The sequence below is a fragment of the Canis lupus genome, chromosome 15, assembly GCF_011100685.1.
Source record: "Canis lupus familiaris isolate Mischka breed German Shepherd chromosome 15, alternate assembly UU_Cfam_GSD_1.0, whole genome shotgun sequence".
Lineage (NCBI taxonomy): Eukaryota > Metazoa > Chordata > Mammalia > Carnivora > Canidae > Canis > Canis lupus.
This window is the reverse complement of record NC_049236.1, coordinates 51,055,452-51,078,278: the sequence shown is the minus strand read 5'-3', so window position 1 is coordinate 51,078,278 and position 22,827 is coordinate 51,055,452. Positions and strand designations below refer to the sequence as shown.

Below are 22,827 nucleotides of genomic sequence, written 5' to 3'. Positions count from 1 at the left end.
TGAGGGGCCTTTTGGAAATGACTTATGGTGGCCATGGCAACATCAAGTACCAGAGGTACCCAGCATCAGGGTCCTAATCAGATTCTTCTGAGGCAGGAATTCTGAGGAATTTTGATTCCTGCTTGTTTCTAGAATCTGCTCTTCTGCCTTTCTCTTAGTTCTATCTACTGCATTCTTTTCCTGCCTGTATTAGCCAAAGCTGATTTCTAACATATATAACCTAAAACCTCACCTGAATTGTATACCATATGTAAGGAGACCATATAATGAAAATTTACACCTACCTGGCACTTTCATATTGTTTCACAGTCATTAATGTATCTTCAATTGTTTTATTCACCAAAGTGTTCACACTGGCAATAAAAAAATTAATGGCTCCAAGAAGAGTCTCCCCATTTTTAGCCAGTAGCTTCTGGGTATCTGCATTATAGCCAAATTCTTCCTACAACAAGAAAATCACCTTAACATATCCACTTATTAGTGAATGTGACAAAGAAGTCTTAAACATATCATTAATGGGAAAATATTTGATTTAGAGAATATTTGATTTAAAACATTTAGCTATAGAAGTTTTCTTCTTTTAATGTTTAAATAAACAAATCTAAATCACAGCTAGCTATATAATTACCAGAAAAGTTTTGTAAACCAAAATTGTCATCAGCTCAGATGTATAGCTAGAATCAAATAATTTTAAAAAGTTAAACTACTTTGTACTAGAAAGAATATTTTCATTTCCATGTTTTGTTTCTATTATACTGTAAGCACAGCTGTTAAGAAGAAAAATATAGCAGATTATTAATCAGAGAAACCATAACTTTCACAACCAAATTAGGTTAACAATTGACTAAAACTTTCAGACATAGACACATTGCAATTTCTGTGTTTTGACATAATCTCTTCGGTGTATAAATATTAACAATGCACATTTCTTGTAAACTCAGGGACTAGTTGACTCCCCAGCTCAGGTCTATGTAGGTGCACAGCTGGGGAAGGATCACTCAACACCAGTTCGAGTTCATTCTCTCTGAATAAACTGAGTTTTGGCTTAGAAAACATTACATATGACTCCTTCAGATATGGCAAGTACTAACTAAATTTTCAGTAGTTGAAAGACTGGAAAACTTTAACAGATTATCAGGACACATCTGGACAAATAAAAAAAATCTGATCATAGCTTATTGTAAGATTTATTCTTCAACTTGAGAATTCTGAAGTTTGTTATGCAACACTTTTTAATTTAAGCTGTAAAAAAGCAATATGAAATTAAATAAAATCTTAGAAAATGCAAGTTTAATGCTAGTGCTATAGATATAATTAAATTTCTAGGTCATAAAATAGCCAATAATTAATAAATAGCAGGAGAATAAAATTATCTTGTGCTAAAACCATTTTCCATTTAAGAGAGATCCAAGTAATTTTTTTTTTTTTTAAAAAAGATTTATGTATTTGAGAGAGAGAGAAGGAGCATGCATATGCGTGCATACAAGTCAGGGGATGGGCAGAGAGAGGAGGAGAGAGAGAATCTCAAGCAGACTGCCCCCTGAGTGCGGAACCTGACCTGGAGATCCATCCTAGGACCCTGGGAGATCATGACCTGCGCCAAAATCAAGAGTTGGATGCTCAACTGACTGAGCACCAACCAGCTGCCCCAACCCTGTTCATTTCTAAAAATTCTCAATACCCAGAATTTCACAGAATTAACATTAAGAATGCCACAAATCCTAATTTAGCCACAGAGAGAGACCTATACAACCTAGAAGGCTACTCTTTTACTAAAAACAAACAAAATACCCTGGAGCAGAGTAAGATGAAATAGCAGCAGACTGAAAAGTTGTATAGCAGAATTTGGATACTATATTTATAATGAAGAAACAGGCCTATATTCAAAGCAGACAGGAAGAGTGAACTGCCATTGTTCTGTTTCATAAATGTAAATCCCACCTGTAATTCCGTGAAGAAAATATAAAACTTTAAAAAAAGAAAAAAAAAAGAAGAAAATATAAAACTTAAGATTTTATTTTTATTTATTTATTTTTTTTTTAATTTTTATTTATTTATGTATGATAGTCACAGAGAGAGAGAGAGGCAGAGACACAGGCAGAGGGAGAAGCAGGCTCCATACACCGGGAGCCCGATATGGGATGCGATCCCGGGTCTCCAGGATCGCGCCCTGGGCCAAAGGCAGGCGCTAAACCGCTGCGCCACCCAGGGATCCCTAAAACTTAAGATTTTAACATACAATTTGAAAAGTTAACTGGCTAGAATAAAAAAGCTTGTTTTTAATAGTAAGGTATGAGACACAGTATAGTAGCAAAAGATATAAAATTGGGGCACTAGAAAGAAAGGAATATACATATGTATATGCATTATAAGAAACACAAAAATAATTAAATATGCTTTTTAGCATTGAAAATAAGTAAAATATGATTCATAAACTTCATTTAGTTAATAAGTTGTTTTAGTATTTTCGGTTGGACAGGGACATTTTATACATTATTATAAATTGCCTTAACAATTACAAATAAACTAAACATAAAGTAATTTTGTGAACAGGGCTGTGGTTTTAATCTGCCACTGAACAGGGAAAGCCAATATAATTCCTTAATCTCAATATCTGCTTGCTTTATTTTTTTTTAATTTTTTAAATTTATTTATGATAGTCACAGAGAGAGAGAGAGAGAGAGAGAGAGAGAGAGAGGCAGAGACACAGGCAGAGGGAGAAACAGGCTCCATGCACCGGGAGCCCGACGTGGGATTCGATCCCGGGTCTCTGGGATCGCGCCCTGGGCCAAAGGCAGGGGCCAAACCACTGCGCCACCCAGGGATCCCCTCTGCTTGCTTTATACAGAGAGAGAAAACGAAGTTTCAAAATATTTGAAAATTTTTTCTCTTTAGCAGCTTCTACATCATTTACAACGTTTATCAGATATAAATGACATCTGTCTCCCCTTAAACTTCTACATCAGGACTAAATAACGGAAACATCTGGATCTAAAACATCCAATTTTAGTGCTATAAATTATTACCTAATTAATAACAAGTGGGTTAATTTAAAAAACACATGGCAATTAAGGAATACAGATAACACTACTGACAGGTACTAGTTGATAATTGATAATAATATGGATTATGTGAACTTTTCTTTTTCTTTTTTTTTTTTTTAAAGATTTTATTTATTCATGAGAGACACAGAGAGAGGGAGAGGCAGAGACACAGGCAGAGGGAGAAGCAGGCTCCATGCAGGAAGCCCCATGTGGGACTCAATCCTCGGTCTCCAGGATCACGCCCTGGGCTGAAGGCGGCGCTAAACCACTGAGCCACCGGGGCAGCCCCATGTGAACTTTTCAAATCTTGAAGTATATGCTACCTTCTAAATTGAGAAAAAAAATTTTTTTTAATGAGTTGAAGTGCCATGGCATAACAGAACTGGGGGTCAGAGGCATGTGATAAAATGGTAAAAATCTAGTTTGGAAGTTCATATGTTGATTCTGCTACTGACTGGATTTATCTATTTTGTTAAATTTTTTGTGTGTCAATTTCTCAGTAATAATATGAAGATAATTCTCTTACAAGTTTGATAGGAAGTGTGATGAGATAACCTGCATAAAGTTTCTGATAGATGACAGGCATTTAAAAAGTTTCAGGAGATTTGCTTTTTCTTCTGCTGGATACTGCTTGTTTCTCTAGAAGATGAAAGAACTGAACTAATCTTGGGATGCCTGGGTGGCTCAGTGGTTGAGCATCTGCCATCAGCTCAGGGCATGATCCTGGGATCCTGGGATCGAGTCCCACATCGGGCTGCCTGCATGGAGCCTGCTTCTCCCTTTGCCTGTGTCTCTGCCTCTCTTTGTGTTTCTCTCATGAATAAATAAAATCTTTAAAAAAAAAAAAAAAAAGAACTGAACTAATCTTTAAATTCTTCAACTTCCAAATGCTCCAATCTCAAAACAGCTATCATAACCATCATACTTTATCCAGTGTCACTATGTGCCATACGTGTGCTAATTACTGTCAAGGAGTCTCAGTTAATATGTCATAAGGTAGGAGGAAGTGGACACCAGCTCTTCATCACTGCGCTATAAATTTTTTTCTCAAAAAGAATCAACAGGCAAAGAGAGTTACTTTGCTGGCTTTCGTGATTGATCCTGATGACCAAGGGAAAGGAAACTGGACTGCTAAGGAAGAGTATGCCTGGAATACAGGCAACCTCTTAGGGCATCTCTTAGTACTACTATCTTGCTCTGTGATTAATGTCAATAGAAAACAACACCACCACATTTCAGTCAGGACTACTAATGGCCTGGACCCTTCAGGAAGGAAGGTTTGGGTCACCCCACCAGGCAAAGAACTGACTGGATGAGGTGTGAACCGAGAGCCAATGTAATACGGAATGACTTCGGTGGAAGCTAACACTTCGTGACTATCTGTAGAAATGAAGACTATAATTATTGTATTTCTTCCTTATTTTGTTATGTTCATGTATGTATAAAGCAGATAACTTCATTTTCTTCCCTCTCATATGCCCTTAGCATATAACATAAGATGTATTATTAATTTTACATCATAGTATTTAACTAACAGGATATCAAGGAAAAAAGTGAACATCACTCAAGGACTCTGCTAACTTTTCCCCTCTTGTGGGGAAAAGGTTAGTCTATCTTTGATAGTATGCAGGATAGTCATATCATATTAGGTGAAAGTAAGGCTCTCTTACTGCCTTTACTTGGAGATTAAGTATGGTTTAAGGATACATGTATAATTGTTGCTAGCCTGATGAAGGGTAGACTGTGATGGTTAATTTTATGTGTCAACTTAAATTAGCCAGTTGTTTGCCAGTTGTTTGGTCAAACACTAGTCTAGATGTCACTATGAAGGTACAGATTTTGTAGATGTGATTAACATTTGCAATGAGAAACATTATAAATAACACTTTTTAAAAAAGATTTTATTTATTTATTCATGAGAGACACACACACAGAGAGGCAGAGACATAGGCAGAGAGAGAAGCAGGCTCCATGCAGGGAACCTGATGTGGGACTTGATCCCAGGACTCCAGGACACACCCTGCGCAGAAGGCAGGCACTAAACCACTGAGCCATCCAGGGATCCCCTATAAATAACATTTAAAGTTGACCTTAAAGAGATTATCTTCCAGAATGTGGGTGGACTTCAATCAATTAGCTGAAGACCTTTAGAACAAAAAGACAGGTTTCCCAGAGAATAATTCTGCCTTAAGACTAGAAATCTGGCCTTGGTTTCTTTTTCTTTTCTTTTTTTTTTTTTTTTAATTTTTATTTATTTATGATAGTTACAGAGAGAGAGAGAGAGAGGCAGAGACACAGGCAGAGGGAGAAGCAGGCTCCATGCACCGGGAGCCCGATGTGGGATTCGATTCCGGGTCTCCGGGATCGCGCCCTGGGCCAAAGGCAGGCGCCAAACCACTGCGCCACCCAGGGATCCCTGGCCTTGGTTTCTAAACTACTAACCCACCCTTCGTATTTCAGATTTGCCAAGCCCCACAACTATGGGAGCAAATTTCTTAAAATAAATCTCTGTGTATTATGTACATACCTCCTATTGGTTTTGTTTCATTGGAAAATCATAATTAAAAACACCCATCTATAAATACTGATTCTGAATTTCAAATAGTCTCTAAAAGGTTCCAGTTTACCACTATTTTCATATTTATAAATACGAATTAGAAAGTTCAGTAAATTTTCTATTTCTTAATTATTTCCTTCAAATCACTTCTGTGTACATATTTGCCTTTAGTATTTGTTCACTAACAAATCATATCAAGTATATTTTGGTGCATAAGCCATCATAAAAGAATATAGCATGTCCTTTTAGCAAAATAGGATAGTTCAATTTCTTGTTGAAAAATGTCGCATGGGGGTACCTAGGTGGCTTAATTGGTTGTGTCTGACTCTTGATTTTTGGCTTAGGTCATGATCTCAGGGTGGTGGGATAGAGCATGGAGTGGGGCTCTGTACTGAGCATGGAGTCTACTTGTCCCTCTCCCTCTGCCCCACCCTCCACTCACCTGTGTGTATGTGTGCACATGCATCCTCTTTCTAAAATGAATGGATAAATAAAATCTTAAAAAAAAATGTTGCATGATAGACTCATGCCTGTTGAACAACTAACTAGATAGATAAAAATACCTGTGATGATTAATTTTATATGCCAACTTGGCTGGGCCACGATGTCCAGATCTTGGTCAAACATTCTGGCAATTTCAGTGAAGGTGTTTTTTTTAATGAGATTAATATTTAAATTGGTGGAGAGTGATGAAAGAAGGCTGAGACCACCCTCCACAAGAGGTAGGCCTCATCCAATCAACTGAAGACCTTAATAGAACAAAGACTGAATTCCCTGTAGCAAGAAGGAATTCTGCTAACAGATTGCCTTTGCACTCAAACTGCTACTCTTCCTTGAGTCTCTCTCTAGTCTGCCAGCCTACCCCACAGGTTTTACATGTATCAAGACTCCAAATCCTGTGAACCAATCTTTTAAAATACATCTCTCTATATATCTACTTATCCTGTTGGTCCTGTTTGTCTACAGAACTGGACTAATACAGTACCACATTTCCTTTTTGTCCTTAAAAATTCAGTGACTCTTGAATTTAAGAAAATTTATCTGGGATATCATCAGAAGACTTACAAACTGGGATTTCACTCATATTATCTATTTTGCCATCATCATTGAGTCAATGCTGCTGTCCCTCTGCAGTTCTCTTCTGATTTTGTCTAATAACTGTGAAATATCTTCCTTTGGTGTTGTCTTCTCTTTGCCATTACGGGCAAAAAATGAAAAATTCTAAATTTTCAACTATGTTGCATAAACGTGAGGAAAAAAAAAAAAAAAGACTACAAAGAGTAGTAGTACAGGGGATCCCTGGCTGGCTCAGCAGTTTAGTGCCTGCCTTTTTTGGCCCAGGGTGTGATCCTGGAGTCCTGGGATCGAGTTCTGCATCGGGCTGCCTGCATGAGGCCTGCTTCTCCCTCTCTGCCTGTCTCTCTGCTCTCTCTCTGTGTCTCTCATGAATAGATAAATAAAAATCTTAAAAAAAAAAAAAAGTATTACATCATTTTTAAAGGTGATGCCATCATTCTTTTATCATCTTAGTAATTTTTAACATTGGAAATAATGGATGAATAATGATGAAATAATTCCCAAGATGATAACATAGTTAAGTGTTTTAAGATCATTCACATCCCATACTGTGTCTTTTACTTCCAATGGACCTGTATGGCAGTTGCAAGATAAAAAGTTGTATTCTGGAGGCGCCTGCCTTCCGCTCAGGTCATGATCCTGGGGTTCTGGGATCAAGGCCTAAGACAGGCTCCCTGTTTAGCAGGGAGCTGGCTTCTCCCTATCCCTCTACCCCTCCCTCCAATTCATGTTCTCTAGCTTGCTTTGGTCTCTCAACTAAGTAAATAATCTTTTTTAAAAAGTTTTATCATCTGGGGGCACCTGGGTGGCTCAATGGTTGAGCGTCTGCCTTTGGCTCAGGGCATGATCTCTGGGTTCTGGGATCAAGTCACACTTCAGGCTTCCTGCAGGGAGCCTGCTTCCCCCTCTGCCTATGTCTCTGCCTCCTCTGTGTGCTTCTCATGAATAAATAAATAAAATCTTAAAAAAAAAAAAGTTGTTTTCTGCTAATAAAAACAAATACATTTTCTCATTGGAATAAAACTCATGAATTATTAATCCTTACAAAGGGTTAGAGAGTTCAAATAAGAAATTCAAAAATTAAAACTAGGTCTAATGGACTTGAATACTGAAGATTAAACTCTCAGTTCTGTTAAAAAGAAAAAAAAAGGATTTGACACCAAGAAAAGATAACAGAAGTACCTACTAGCTAAGACTGAGCATTAAATGAGCTAATACATACATAAATCATGTAGAACAATATCTGGCATATAGTAAACCCCCAATGTGTATTAACTATTATAATTAACAGGGTCTACTGAGTGCAGCATTGCTGATAACACTGCTACAACACTTCCTCAGACCCTATACCCGGGCTACCTCTTTCCATACTGTGGGGTTTTCTCTGGATCACAGACCCTCTAAAGATCCCATTTAAAAGAAATAGCAAGAGATCATGGAGAAACAGACATAGTTATGGCCTCCCCATGTACACGCAAAGGTGAGCCCCACCTAGAGCTGCCTCCTTCTGGCCTGTTGGTACATGTCCTTGGCTATGAAAACAAAATAAGAATGTATATGTTCATATATACAAAACATAAACTATATACATAAAATATATATAACTTTCAGCTCTACCTCTTCTTAAAAAAGATTTTATGAGAGAGTAGGCACAGGTGTATGCATGAGCAGGGAGAGGGGCAAACGGGGAGGGAGAGGGACAAGTAGACTTCTCCCTGAGTGTAGAGCCTGACATAAGCTTCACCATCTTAATTCCACAACTCTTGAGATTCTGACCTGAGCCAAAAGCAAGAGTCAGATCGTCAACCTACTGAGCTACCCATGTGCCCCACAGCTCTCTATCTTTTATTTGTTTGTTTTGTTTTTTTTTTTAATTTATTTATTTATTTATTCATGAGGGACACAGAAGGAGAGAGAGGCAAAGACACAGGCAGAGGGAGAAGCAGGCTCCATGCAGGGAGCCCGACGTGGGACTCGATCCTGGGTCTCCAGGATCACGCCCGGGGCTGAAGGCGGCGCTAAACCGCTAAGCCACCGGGGCTGCCCTCTTTTATTTGTTTTGTGATAAAAATTACCTGACCTCTCCTGGCTTCAGTTTCCTCATCTATAAAATGGGGATAACATTTCTTCTAGTGTTGGGTTAGATAAATTATTAAACATAATGGTTATAAAGAACCCAGCCCTTTACACTCAACTGCAGCTGTTACCCGATTGATTAGCTTCCCAAATATTAGATTAGTTCGTCTATCTAGTGACTCAGAATTGAATCTCTGTATTCTTATGAAATGATATTGTCATCTCTAGCCAAACTTTCTTTTTTAAGATTCTAGATATTATCACATAACTTAATGCTCTAAATTATCTAACTCTTTAAGTTAGAAGTCTGTAGGTAAGGGATTTCTACACCTTTTGGCTTCAGGTGAGGGGAAAAAAAAAGACATCAAAGAAGTCACTTAAGACAAATTCTTAGGAATGCTTTGCTGAATACTTATAGAGATATGGTAGAGATGTAATTTCATAATTATTCTAAAATTCTTAATTTCTAAAACTCACAGTTTATATTAATGATTTCGGTAAAAGTAGATCATGAATCCAGTCAAGCAAGTTACCATTTGTTCAAGACATTTGGAGAATAGGTAGGAGATTTTCAGTAGGTATCTGAATTTGCTTTTTAACCCAAGCTTATATACACACAGCTATGATTTTTTTCTAGACTCAGGCAAGCTGAGTACTTTCCTTTTCCTTTCCCCTAACCAAGTTCCCTTCTCCTGAAACCTCTAGCTGACATCTCTAGTCATCTGGGCCTTCTTAAAAATTACATGAAATATCTTAAAAGAACATCAATTCCAATTTTATTAAGAGTTAAGCAAATCAGAAATGTAACAAATTATATCTTAGAATATTATTGCCATTCTCCTCCTCCATACTCCAATAGTTATTTAAAATAATCTTACATGGAGTTCTAGTGACTTCAAACTCAGGTCAGCAAATGCATCTCCAAGTTGCCTTTGAGTATGCACCATCTGGAAAAGCTGGGTCGACAATGTCTGAGCCAGTCTTAAGATATTTTCGTATTTTTTCTTGTTATCTCTTAATATATCAATCTGAGCTTCAAGTTCAAGGTCCACAGTTCTTGATCCACGGCCTAGCTTCTCAGAGATAATTTGTCGAGTGCACTAAAAGTGGAAAGATGCACTTTGTTTAGGAAAAAAAAAAAAGAACAAAAGAGAAAGGAATAATATAGCAGTCCAAAGTACAAATGTATTTGGCATATACCATTTTTGGCTTCAGACAAACTACCCTTAAAAAACTGAAAATTGTCAGCTCACTTAGAAGTTTATCAAGATTCAAAACAAAATTACCAGACATCTCCAATGACTATTACTAATCAGAGGACGTTTAAAGACTTAGCTAATTTATATATTTCTAGATGAACTCCCTCACATAATCAAATTTCAGGCTTATCAACTTGACTAGATTATTTACAACAACTGAGATACTTGGCATTGATTTAAGAAGATTAGTGGGCTGTAATATCGAAATAATAAGCACACCAAAATTCTATTCTCCTGTTGGTTTCAAATACTTTTTTTCCTTCTATCTTCCTCTTAAGTAATCGTGTGTATGTGTGTGAATAGGAGGAATGAAGGGAAGAAAGGAAGGAGAAACAGGTAAGAGGAGGAGGTGGGGAAGGGTGCAGAGAGAGGAAGGGGAAGAAGGGAAGAGAGAGGAGGGAAGAAGAAAGAAGAGAAAGAGGTAGAGATTAGACATTCCTGAATTCTTTTACTTCTGTCCAGAAGGAATGGTATTAAATTATGCTATTCTGTCTTGCCCCAGAAATAATGATAAGGGAAATTTTTGTTAGCAGTAAAAAATTATAAAAAACTTCATTACTTAATATGTTTTGAGAGTAACCATATAGGGCATTAATATACTCTTCATCATTTAAAGTTAAAAAAAATTTTTAACAAAAATATTCTTTTTTTTTTAACAAAAATATTCTTAAGAAGTAATACATAAATATTATAATTTTAAAAATTTGGGGATGCCTGGGTGGCTCAGCAGTTGAGCATCTGCCTTTATTTAGCTCAGGGCATGATCCCCCTGGTCCTGGGATCGAGTCCCGCATCAGGCTCCTGCAGGGAGCCTACTTCTCCCTCTGCCTCAGTCTCTGCCTCTCTCTGTGTTTCTCATGAATATATAAAATAAAATAAAATAAAAAATAAAATTTGAAAATTTGCTCTTTTATCTTTTCTTTCATAGTTTTGGTTACACAATTGATATCTATTCCAAAGTTTAAAATAATGAATGAAATAAAAGGTGAATTTCCTCTTCTTTCCTTTTAATCCCACTAAATAACAGAAAACTACTATTAACAGTTTGATGGATAGTCTAGACTCTTCTTTAAACCTCTAAACTCACATATAGGGCAGCCCCGGTGGCGCAGCGGTTTAGTGCCGCCTGCAGCCCAGGGCGTGATCCTGGAGACCCTGGATCGAGTCCCACATCAGGCTCTCTGGATGGAGCCTGCTTCTCCCTCTGCCTGTGTCTCTGCCTCTCTCTCTCTCTCTCTGTGTCTCTATGAATAAATAAATAAAATCTTTAAAAACAAAATAAATAAAAATAAACTCACATATATAGTATTATTCAAGTAAAAATGAGACTGGATTATGCTATACATAATATCCTGAGTATTTTTCCTCTGATAAAATATCTTGAGATTTTTCCTTGTCAATACATATAAATCTTTATTTATCCTTCTAATGCTAGTATATCAAATTCATATACTACTTTATTTATCCTTCTAATGCTAGTATATCAAATTCATATACTACTCATGTTTTTCTATTAAGAACTAAAATGAATTCCCTGACACATTCTCTATTATCATCAATTAAGGATCTTTGTGAGTAAATACTTAAAAATAAAGTTCCTTTTTTTAAAAGGTAGAGAAATTAACTATATATAAAATTATAGGAAAGGTGAGAGGCTAAACTCACAGAAGAGAGATAAAACTATTCCTATGGAAAACATATGAACATACACACTCTTAGGAGATGAAAATCACATCAGGAAAAAAGCTTAACTGAAGGACTTTGTAATTATAATGAGGAAAACATCAGCATGAAATAATATCTGAAATGGTAACAAGATGAAGGAGATATGCCACTTCTCATCCACACCAAGACTTTCCCTCTGCAATATTATCAGAGATTTACTCCATCAGAGATTTACTCCATCTGAACGCCAAAGCATATGGTACCTTTCATAGCAACCCAGATAAAATAGTCTGTTGCAAGTCAAGAAGCTAGAATTCACTGAAGAAGCTTGACAGACTAAGTAAAATGAAAGAAATGCCTACCGTTGTCTAAGTGGCCATTTGTTCCCAGAAATAATGGTTACAAGCAGACAGCAGGGTCAAAGGTTAAATGAAGGAATGTTTTTTGTTTCCAGGAAGCCAAAGTAGTAAGCAGCATAAGGCAACAGTGATTATGAAGCATATTAAAAACTTGATGCTGGAAACAAGCGTTGAAACGGGCCTTTCCAACCTTGTATTCCAATACAGATAATGTACAATCCTAAGGACAATCTATGTAATTTGGAAGTGAGAGTCTCCAGAACACCTACTTTGCTGAAAATGCAGATGACTTACAATGAGCTGGAAGTCCTATTCAGTATTCTATACTTAGAAATTAAGAATCTATTTTGAAGATAAGACAAATGGAGCAAGGTTAAAGGGACAGGAAGAAGCAAAAGTAAATTACTACTCTATGGAGATCTCTTACTCGGGGAGGGTGGATGTAATAAAGTGACAAACACTGTAGAAAAAACTATGAATCACCATCGTACAGGTCATGAGTTTATAAGATAGTCACTGTGTATTCTGAGTATTTAAATAGTACCAAGAACTTTTTCTGTAATACCAAAAAGTGAACAAAAAACACTTAAGTACAAGAAAAAGGATAATTTCATGGCAAAAGCTGATAGATGAAAGAGTTATGAAGAGTGAAGGATAGGAAAGAAGGAAGCATAAAAGAAAATACTAGAAATTGAATGAGGGGAATAGGTCAATCATAAATGAATAAGGCATTAGGATAAGAAAAACGGAATGAAAATTTAAAAGATATTGGCTTAAAAGCAACAAAGATTAGTTTGATAAGGTGTGAATACTGATGGCAAATTCTCAAACATTTAAAAAAAGTATTTAATGTTTGGGAGACATGTCAAACAGCTCTGAATGCTGAAACTGAGATTATTCTCTTTTTTTTTAAAGATTTTTAATTTATTTATTCATAGAGACACAGAGAGAGAGAGAGGCAGAGACACAGACAGAGGGAGAAGCAGGCACCATGCAGAGAGCCTGACGTGGGACTCTTCCAGGATCACGCCTGGGGCTGCAGGCGGCACTAAACCGCTGCGCCACCAGGGCTGCCCTGAGATTATTCTTAAATAAAATAATAGGATGGACTTCTAAAAGTACTGTATTCTTTTTTCTTTCTTTTTTTTATTTAACTTTTTTATTTTTAAATAATCTCTACACCCAACATGGGGCTCAAACTTACAACCCAGAGATCAAGAGTTGCAAATTCCACTGAGTCAGCCAGGTACCCCTACTCTATTCTTTTTAAAAAATTTGAGGGGATCCCTGAGTGACTCGTTTAGCACCTGACTTTGGCCCAGGGCATGACCCTGGAGTCTCGGGATCGAGTCCCACATCGGGCTCCCTGCATGGAGCCTGCTTTTCCCTCTGCCTGTATCTCTGCCTCTCTCTCTGTGTGTTTCTCATGAATAAATAAAGTCTTTAAAAAAATTATTTGATTTTTAGGGGTGCTTCATTGGCACCCCTAAGAATACTTACTTATATATCAGAGTCTGAACTTAAAATTGTTCCCATTATATATTTGGTTTAAATCACCAGCCTGTTCTTAGAACCAAAATTAACAACCAATAAAGAAGTACTAAATAGTCTCTGTGAGGAAAAGCCTTTAAGTGACTGATGTATTACAAATAGCTCAAGCCACAAATCCACTTAGTACCTTTGAATCTTAACAGGCACAAGACAGTAGAATTTAAAGAACAGTTAAGTGGATGAAAACCCTAGCTGTTCAAGTCAGAGCAGCGGCCATAACACTCTCTGTATTTGTGAATTGTTTGTGGCTGTAGTGGTGTGTAAATCAGAAATTGTTTATACAGAGCCCATAACTCTGTAACTGTAACTGTAATACAGCAATTTATTCTTTCAATCAATACTTTAAAAATATGACCTGAAATCATCTACAAAAGTATAGGTTTTCTTAAGATGATAAAAGTGTCCTGAAACATGCTCATGAATCTTCCCAAAAATTATTTAGTGTTAATTGTTAGAGAACAGAAACAGACAGAGATTAAAGGCAGAAAACCATGCAGGAACTGAAGTCCAAGAAAAAGAAGATCAAAGTTGTAGCTCATATCAAGTCGCTCAACAATAAAATGGGTAGTAAGTACAGTTCTAAATTAACCAAATCAAAATCTATACTTGAAGGATTATTCAAATGACAATGAATGCCCTACATAGCTCACAGTTTGGAATGAAAAGGTAAAAAAGCCACAAGAATGCAGTCAAGGGGACCCAATAAGGTTATTATACTTTGAGCTTCTTTAAGTTAAGAAGCCTATGCTAGCCCAGGCACATTGGCTATAAACTCCATTAAAATCATAAAGTTAGGGATCCCTGGGTGGCACAGCGGTTTGGCGCCTGCCTTTGGCCCGGGGCGCGATCCTGGAGACCCGGGATCGAATCCCACGTCGGGCTCCCTGCATGGAGCCTGCTTCTCCCTCTGCCTGTGTCTCTGCCTCTCTGTCTCTGTGTGGCTATCATGAATAAATAAATAAAATCTTAAAAAAAAAAATAAAATCATAAAGTTAGAATGTTCTTTTTCTCTTCTGTTTATACGTATTTTTAAGTTTAAAAATAATTTTAAAAATTTTAAAAAAGATTTATTTATTTGAGAGAGAGAAAGGAGGAGAGGGAGCATGCATGGTGGGAGAATGGGCAGAGGGACGGGAGAGAGAGAAGCCTCAAACCAACTCCTTGCTGAGTGAAGAGCCTGACACAGGGCCCAATCTCAGGACCCAAGATCATGACCTGAGCCAAAATCAATAGCTGGCCACACAACCAACTGAGCCACCCAGGCATGCCTAATTTTTTTTTAAAGTAAACTCTAGGTCCAACATAGGGTTTGAACTCTCCACTCCAAGATCAAGAGTTGCATGCTCTACTGAGCCAGCCAGGTACCCCTCTCTTCTGATTTAGGCTGTAATATCCTGATTTAAGTTTTGATGAAAAAAAATTTCAGTTAAAAATAATCATTCTGAGAAGAACAGTAATTCCTTCATATAGCATTATGCTATGTGTACAACATTTTAAATGCTGGTCAATTTCATTAACACAAACCATTCATTCACTCATTCATTTATTTATTTTTAATCTCCAATGTTTATAATATGAGGGCCAGGGCTTTCTCTCCAACTCAAGTTTATAAATTTTCGATTGGCTTGTGAGGCCAATAAGGATATTTCTTCTTTTTTTGGTGGGTGGGTGGGGGATATTTCTTGTCTAATTTGGTTTCTGGGAAAACTTCATTTAGGTCCTCAGTGGTCATCTGATCAAATGGAATTATGTTCTTCATCTTCTTCAGCTCTTTTTCATATTCTTCAATTCTGGCCTTTGAGAGAGAAAAACTCAGCACAGCTTTTCAGATCTTCTTTTTCCTCAGTATCCACCTGGACAGTGTATTTATCTTCTGGCACAGGAACCTTCAGGGCATTAAACTTCTCAAAGTCATCTACCAAGCCAACCTTTACCACATTGGCCTTGTAGTAAGCCCAGTCCATAGCAGGTGATTTCTCAGGAAGAGTAGTCAACTTGGAGGTAAGCATCTCATTCCAGGATTTCAGGGAGTTGACGATGGCCTTCTGGTTTCGGGGTATGATCTCCCCAAAAGCTACCCAGTCAATGGTTTTTAGAGCAAGTTTTTGCCCAGGCATCTTGAGATCCTTCACTGATCCTGGCAGCCCACAGTCCACAGCAGCAAGAACACAAACTTTTAAAAAGGCTCAATGTGGTATGTTAATATAAAAGATAAATATGGAATCCTAAGGATTCAACTCAGGTAGAAGTAAAAGACAAAAAACAGGGAACAGATAAAAAGCATATATATATATAAAAACAAAACAAAACAGGAAACCATAAACTAAAGGACACAAGAGAAGAAGATTCAAATGAAGAAAATCTTGAATTTTGTAATTTGGAATTACTACAACTTGGTTCAGAAATAAGATGTGCGGGATCCCTGGGTGGCGCAGCGGTTTGGCGCCTGCCTTTGGCCCAGGGTGTGATCCTGGAGACCCGGGATCGAATCCCATATCAGGCTCCCGATGCATGGAGCCTGCTTCTCCCTCTGCCTGTGTCTCTGCCTCTCTCTCTCTCTCTCTATCATAAGTAAATAAATAAAAATTAAAAAAAAGAAAAAAAAAAAAAAAAAAAAAAGAAATAAGATGTGCGTTTTTTTTAAGGTGGTAGTTATTTTTATTAGTTAAATTGATTAATTTTTAAAAAAGATTTTATTTATTAGAGAGAGAGAGACAGAAAATGAGTAGGGGAAGAGGGAAGGAGAAGCAGATTCCCTGCTGAACATGGAGCCCAATGTGGGGCTCAATCCCAGGACCCTGAGATCATGACCTGAGCCTAAGGCAGACGCTTAACTGACTGAGCCACCCACGTGCCCCTAATTTTTTTTTTAAGTAATCTACAGCCAATATTGCATCGAACTCATGGCCCTAAGATCACGAGTTGCATGTTCTACCAACTGAGCCAGCCAGGCACCACTAAGGCTTGTATTCTTTAGGTTTCATTGTGTGGTTATAGAATGTTACTAGATAGAGGCAAATTTCATGAATAAATGAACAAAGGAATGGCAGAATGAATAAATTTAATAAATAAATGAATGAAGCTCAGTTTGGTATGAAAGACACATAAGTGAAATGAAAGGAAGCAAAAAGAGGAATTCTAAGCAATAGGTAAATACAGTCTCATGAACAAAGTTATAGACATGTGAGAAAGCACAATTTAGGAAATCTCTGGAGAATTTGGTTGGATCACTGGATCCAAGGGTGGGAGAGAGGAGCAACAGGGGATAAAGTTGGGAAGGTAGATGGGTCAGATCTATGCCATTCTAAAGACAATGGGATCAAGTGAACAAATTCAAGCAAGAACGAACCATTTTAGGCAGCGTAGAAAATGTAGTCTAACAGATTTTGTCAAGAAGCTATTTCAGTAATGTGAGAGTAACAAAGATATGGACTATAGTTGTGAAAGCTGGAATGGAGAAAAAAGGGATAAATTCAAACAATATTAAGGAGGCAGAGTCCATTTAATGACAATAGATATGTGGCATCGATGAGAAGATGAAGTAGAAATTTGAATATCTGGGTGAACTGTTGTGATACGAGAATACAAAATGAGAAACAATATATAGAATAAGAGAATCCCCCCAAAAAAGAGAATCCACATCCTTCCACATCCTTGATAACAAAAGGAGCAATAATTAAATACAATGTTCTAAATGAGAACATCATTTAGATGTTCTAAATGCTGAACATCAATTTTTGACAACTACCACTGGCATTTCTCAGGGCTACACTAGAATTTTTGGAAAGATTCATGAGCACGTTTCAGGGCACTTTTATTATCTTAAGAAAACCTGTACTTTTGTAGATTACTTCAGATCATATTTTAAAAGTATTAATTGAAAGAATAAAATTCACTTCTGTATTACTCTTGAAAAGACATAAGGAGACATGTGCTCTGTATAAAAAAATATAAACAATTTCTAACTTACAAACCACTACAGCCACAAACAATTCACAAATATAAAGTGTATTATGGCCAATGCTCTAACTTGAGCAACTAAGGTTTTCTTCCACTTAACTGTTATTAAAACTAATTTTTTAAAAGATTATTTATTTATTTGAGAGAGAGAATGAGTGAGCATGAGCATAAGCAGGGGAGGGGCAGAGGGAGAAAAAAGAGAACCTCAAGCTGCCTGTGCATTGAGCACGTAGCCCAATGAGGGGCTTGATCTCATCATGCTGAGATCATGACCTGAGCTGAAATCAAGAGTCAGCCACTTAATTGACTAAGCCACCCAAGTGCCCCTAACTGTTCTTTTTTTTTTTTTTTAATTTTATTTATTTATTCATAAGACACACAGAGAGACAGAGACAGAGACATAGGCAGAGGGAGAAGCAGGCTCCATGCAGGGAGCCTGATGTGGGACTCTATCCCCAGACCTGGAATCACACCCTGAGCCAAAGGCAGACACTCAACCTCTGAGCCACCCAGGTGTCCCCCCCCCAACTGTTCTTTAAATTCTACTGTCTTGTCCCTGTTAGGATTCAAAGGTACTAAGTGGACTTGTGGCTTGAGCTATTTCTAATACATCAAATATACTACAGAGTCAATAATTTGCTTATTTGTTTTTCAGAGGCCACACACACAAAAAAAATAGCTGCCAATTACTCTGATGCAATGAAACTAACAACAATAAATTTTTGAAGTCCAACTCATTTGTCAACGTGGTACTGTCTGTACAGTTAATGCTTAGGTATTACAATAAGATCAGAGAATTCTAATTCTGAAAAATGAATATACTTCTTTGACATTCTCCTGTTATAAAGCATCAAAAACAGGAGGTAGGGACAGACAGGTCTGTAGCAGTTCTACAAGTAAATGTGTTCCAAGGCAATATGATTCTTCTTCAATTATTTGCTATCAATTAATAAGCATTCCTGTAGCTTTTTTTTTACTCTTTAGCTACTGACTTTTTAAACTACATTTATATAAAGCTCAAGAAAACAAAATACTTAATTTTCTAATTGTATTTTTTATGTTTAGGTGGCATTCTCTCCTATATATTTATATAATTGCAAATAATAATTTGAATAACATACAAATGAACAAAAAAAAATACAAATGAAAATTCTTAGAGCCAGTTAGGGTGGAAACATTAAAAAAAATACAAACCTTGTAGGTGTTTAGACTCCATTTTCTAACAAGCTCTAACTTTTCCATTGCAGGATTTTTTACTTCATCTGCTAGAATAACTGGTCCACTTTTGGTCTGTGTTCTCTGGACACCTGCATGATCATAACAAAAAACAAAACAAAAACTAGATAAAGACAAGTAGGGGAAAAAAACCAAACCATTGATTCTGTTCAAATTAAACTACTTATGCACTACTTATGTCTGGTGGCTCAGTTGGTTCAGCATCTGCCTTTGGCTCAGATCATGATCCCAGGGTCCTAGGATCAAGCCCCACTTCAGGGCTCCCTGCTCAGTGGGGAGCCTACTTCTCCCTCTGACTCTGCCTGCCTCTCCTCCTGCTTTGCCTCTCTGTCAAATGAGTAAATAAAATCTTAAAAAACAAAAACTCCCAAAAAACTCCAAATTAAACTACTTATGCAAGTGAAAGACTACAACTTCCTGGATCACTGAGGACAATTTCTAAATACTTAAAAAATATTTCTGCCCATCCAACACAAATGTTATGTGGTTTGACTGTCATCTTAAAAAAAGAAAATGCTGCAACCAGGTTGCCTTCTTTTCCAAATAAGATTTTTACTTCTAGCAAACAAATTTTCCACAATTAATCATATAACCTAATGAACCTAAAAAAACTGTGTCAGTAAAAATCTGGCAAGGTTATGTACTCTTCACAGTGATCTCCTTTCATCATACGATGTAGAACAGAGCAACAACAGAGGTTACTATAATTTTGGAGGATTTAAAAATATAATTCAAATTTCAAAGTCATTAAAATAAATATTCAACCAGAAGTATGAAAGGCTAGGCTAAAACAAGACCTACATTGTATTTCCTTGTTTCCTCAAGAGACCACCCACCCTCCTGCAAAAAGCCATAATTAATAAGGGCATTATAAAGCCCTGACAGTGCATTGCTCCAACAATTAAGAAATAGTGATGTAAAAGCAACTCTACACTTATAGAGTTTCTATAGTAAAATATTTTTCATAGGAGAAAATAGTTAAATACTTATGATACTATTGACTTATAACAAAAACTATATAATGATTTAAAAAAAAACAGTAAAAGAGAAGAGAAAAATCTCTAAAAAAATGGTTTTTAAAGTCAGAGCAAAAACTTATTTTCTCACTCCTACAGTCAGATCAGCTTTTGCCACAACTTTACCACTACCTATGATAAAAAACAGTATATAAAATAAAAAACATTTAAGATTTAAAAAATTCTCATCGAAACAAAATACAGAATGTTAACACTTCATGTTAAAAGAAATATATAGTTCAGCTTTTTCCTGTTTTATTGTCCTGCAATATTAAAGCATAGAGGGAATTCAATGTAAAGAAATTTATTTTCCCCAATATTTTTCATTGGGCATAACTGGTAAATTATATATCGTTTTGTTGCAATTTGCAAGCTATCTGTAAGCTGTGGCTGAAAGTAGGAAGACACAACATTTTCCACTTGACCCATTCCAAATAATGAACAACCCAATTGTTGAAGGCTCCTTTTTTGTTTAACTGAAAACAGAGAGCAGAGCTGCAAAGCTGAGAGGGTCAAGTAAGTGAATATATATGAGTGAATATATATTTTCCAGAGTAAAGAAAGCATGATTTAAAATAAATCCAATCTTACAATGTTTTTTAATCTTAAAGTGAAATAAATTTCAGGTTTAAGATATATAGTTAATAGCTCTGAAAAGCCAGAAAGATAGGTATGGCTAGAAAGATTATTTTCATTATTGTTAAAAAAAGAAAGAAGCAACCACCAAAAGACAAAGCCAGATTACCCACAGCTAGGAATATAAAGTAAGGGATTATGAAACTAAGCAAATTGGTTTAGTTTCAGAAGTAGCAAGGGTTTTATCCAATCAGTGCAGTGAATACCTGCAGGAACAATTAAATCACTTCCTTGTTGAGCCAGTCGACTAGCTGCAACCCTGCTGGGAGACATAACAGATGGCAATGGTGGTGCTGGGGAACCTGGAAAGGGTAGACATTTAACTATGAAAATCCTTTTCCTCCTCCACATATTGCACGTTTTGAATATCAGTTTACTGATATTTCCCTTAAAATATTAAAAAACTAGGATTAAAAACTTTAAATATATTTGCTTTCTTGCAGGAATGGACTAAAAATAAATGGATGCTACTCAGGCAGAGTTCTTGTAGAAACTTTTCATGAACTGTTGAAACCAAACAAAACACGTTAACTGTAAGAAGAAACTTGGCAAGAACATGTCTAAACAGGACTTTACCTGGACTCTATTTCCAAACCAATTAAGAAAATGTGATTCAAACTCCATAGTTGAACGACTTGAAGCTTAAGTAAATATTTTATAACCTGCTTCTTCTACATTCAAAGGAAAGCTCCTTAAGTAAACAAAGGTATGTAATAATGTATCAAAATTATAATTAAAATCCACAAAAATGTGAACGAGTCACAACCTTTACGGGAATTGTAGTCTAAAATTTCACATCACAAACCCAATAGCACATAGTATAGATCACTGCTATTCATAGTGCAGATGCAAGGAACCCACATCAAGTATTTGACCTGAGAGCTCATTAAAAATGCAAAAACTCAAGCCCTGCCCCAGACCCAGTGAACTAGAATCTGCATTTTCACAAAGATCCTTGGGTGATTTGTCTGTATTCTGAAGTTTGGAAGTCCTGAGGTAGAGTGCTATTCTAATTAATCATAAGAATGGAACTCTTAAAATATACCTGGGACACTCCACAAGATCTACTGATCATCAGTGGGTATCTGTAGGGTGGCTTTTTTTTTTTTAATTACAGTTTTACATTTTTTATTGAATTATTTTTATTAAACAAAATATCTGTATATATTTAAGATTTAAGATGTACAATGTGATATTTTGATATACATATATACTGTGAAATAACTGCTACAAACTAATATATCCAGCACGACTTTTGGTTACTTTTCTGTGGTTATTTGAGCTCTATTTTATTAGTAAATTTCAAGTATATAATACAGTATTATTAACTCTAGTCACATGCTGTACATTAGGCATCTGTAGTTTTTTAAAAAGCCACTCAGATTACTGTCAAATACAACTAAGTTTGAGAATCAAAGGAAAAAAAAATTTTTAAAGATTTATTTATTTATTCACGAGAGACACAGAGAGTGAGGCAGAGACATGGGCAGAGGGAGCCTGACGTGGGACTTGATCCAAGGATCGTGCCTTGAGTTAAAGGCAGATGCTCAACCACTGAGCCATCCAGGTGTCCCAAAGGAAAAAAATTTTTCAATGAAACACCATTAAATTTTAAATTAACTCTGCACTTGAAATGTCCTTCCACATTCAGCTAAGAATATTTTAATGTCTGGTACTTTTATTTCAACTACACTCTCCCAGTTCCCTAGAAATCGTATAATGAATCAAATTTAAAATTAAAATGTTCTAATAGGACAGAAATCAAGATCAAAGTTCTTTACTTAGAGTTTTAATAATTGGTTATATCCCAGATATACTCAGTTCTGATGGAGAAAGTCACTAGTTTTAATAATATGAAAACCTTAATTTGAACTAGATCTAACATTACAATCCAAACATACACTAGACCAAAATAGATTGGCACTACCTTCCAAAGTGAGATATTTATCTCTTTAAATCTGTTTAACTATAAAATTTATTTATTTATCTATTTATTTATTTATTATTATTTTTTGTTTAACTATAAAATTTAAAACTAGAAAGGATGACAGAAATTAACTAAATCTGACAAACTACAAGAGAAACTAAACCCAGAGGGGTTAAGACAGCTTATCAGACTCAGATGCTCTGAATTCATATCCTAAAATCTCCATTATTAAATTCAATACAAAAAATACCAATCCATAAGTTACTTATTGAGTTGCAAGGCATTTTAAAAGGTTATCCAATCCAATTACCATTTTATTTTATTTTATTTTTAAAAATATTTTATTTAATTATTCATGAGAGACACAGAGAGAGAAAGAGGCAGAGACATAGGCAGAAGGATAAGCAGGCTCCACGCGGAGAGCCCGATGTGGGACTCGATCCCAGGACTCCAGGATCATGCCC

At 36.3% G+C, this 22,827-nt stretch overlaps 1 protein-coding gene across 10 annotated transcripts in view; it reads right to left on the bottom strand.

Annotated features, from left to right (window-relative positions):
- The window catches only part of ARFIP1 (ADP ribosylation factor interacting protein 1), a 137,917-nt gene that overhangs the window by 37,293 nt on the left and 77,797 nt on the right, over nt 1-22,827 (bottom strand). For 7 of the 10 annotated variants that reach the window (XR_005370906.1, XM_038559042.1, XM_038559044.1 and 4 more), the window contains 4 exons: nt 20,643-20,738; nt 18,743-18,855; nt 9,633-9,854; nt 285-442 (listed from right to left, as the gene is read on the bottom strand). Coding sequence is in view for 9 of the 10 variants with exons in the window: in XM_038559042.1 (XP_038414970.1) it covers nt 285-442; nt 9,633-9,854; nt 18,743-18,855; nt 20,643-20,738 (589 nt within the window). In the remaining variant the exon portion in view is untranslated. The remainder of the gene's footprint in view (nt 1-284; nt 443-9,632; nt 9,855-18,742; nt 18,856-20,642; nt 20,739-22,827) is intronic. The other 3 variants (XM_038559048.1, XM_038559049.1, XM_038559050.1) reach the window with 3 other exon arrangements.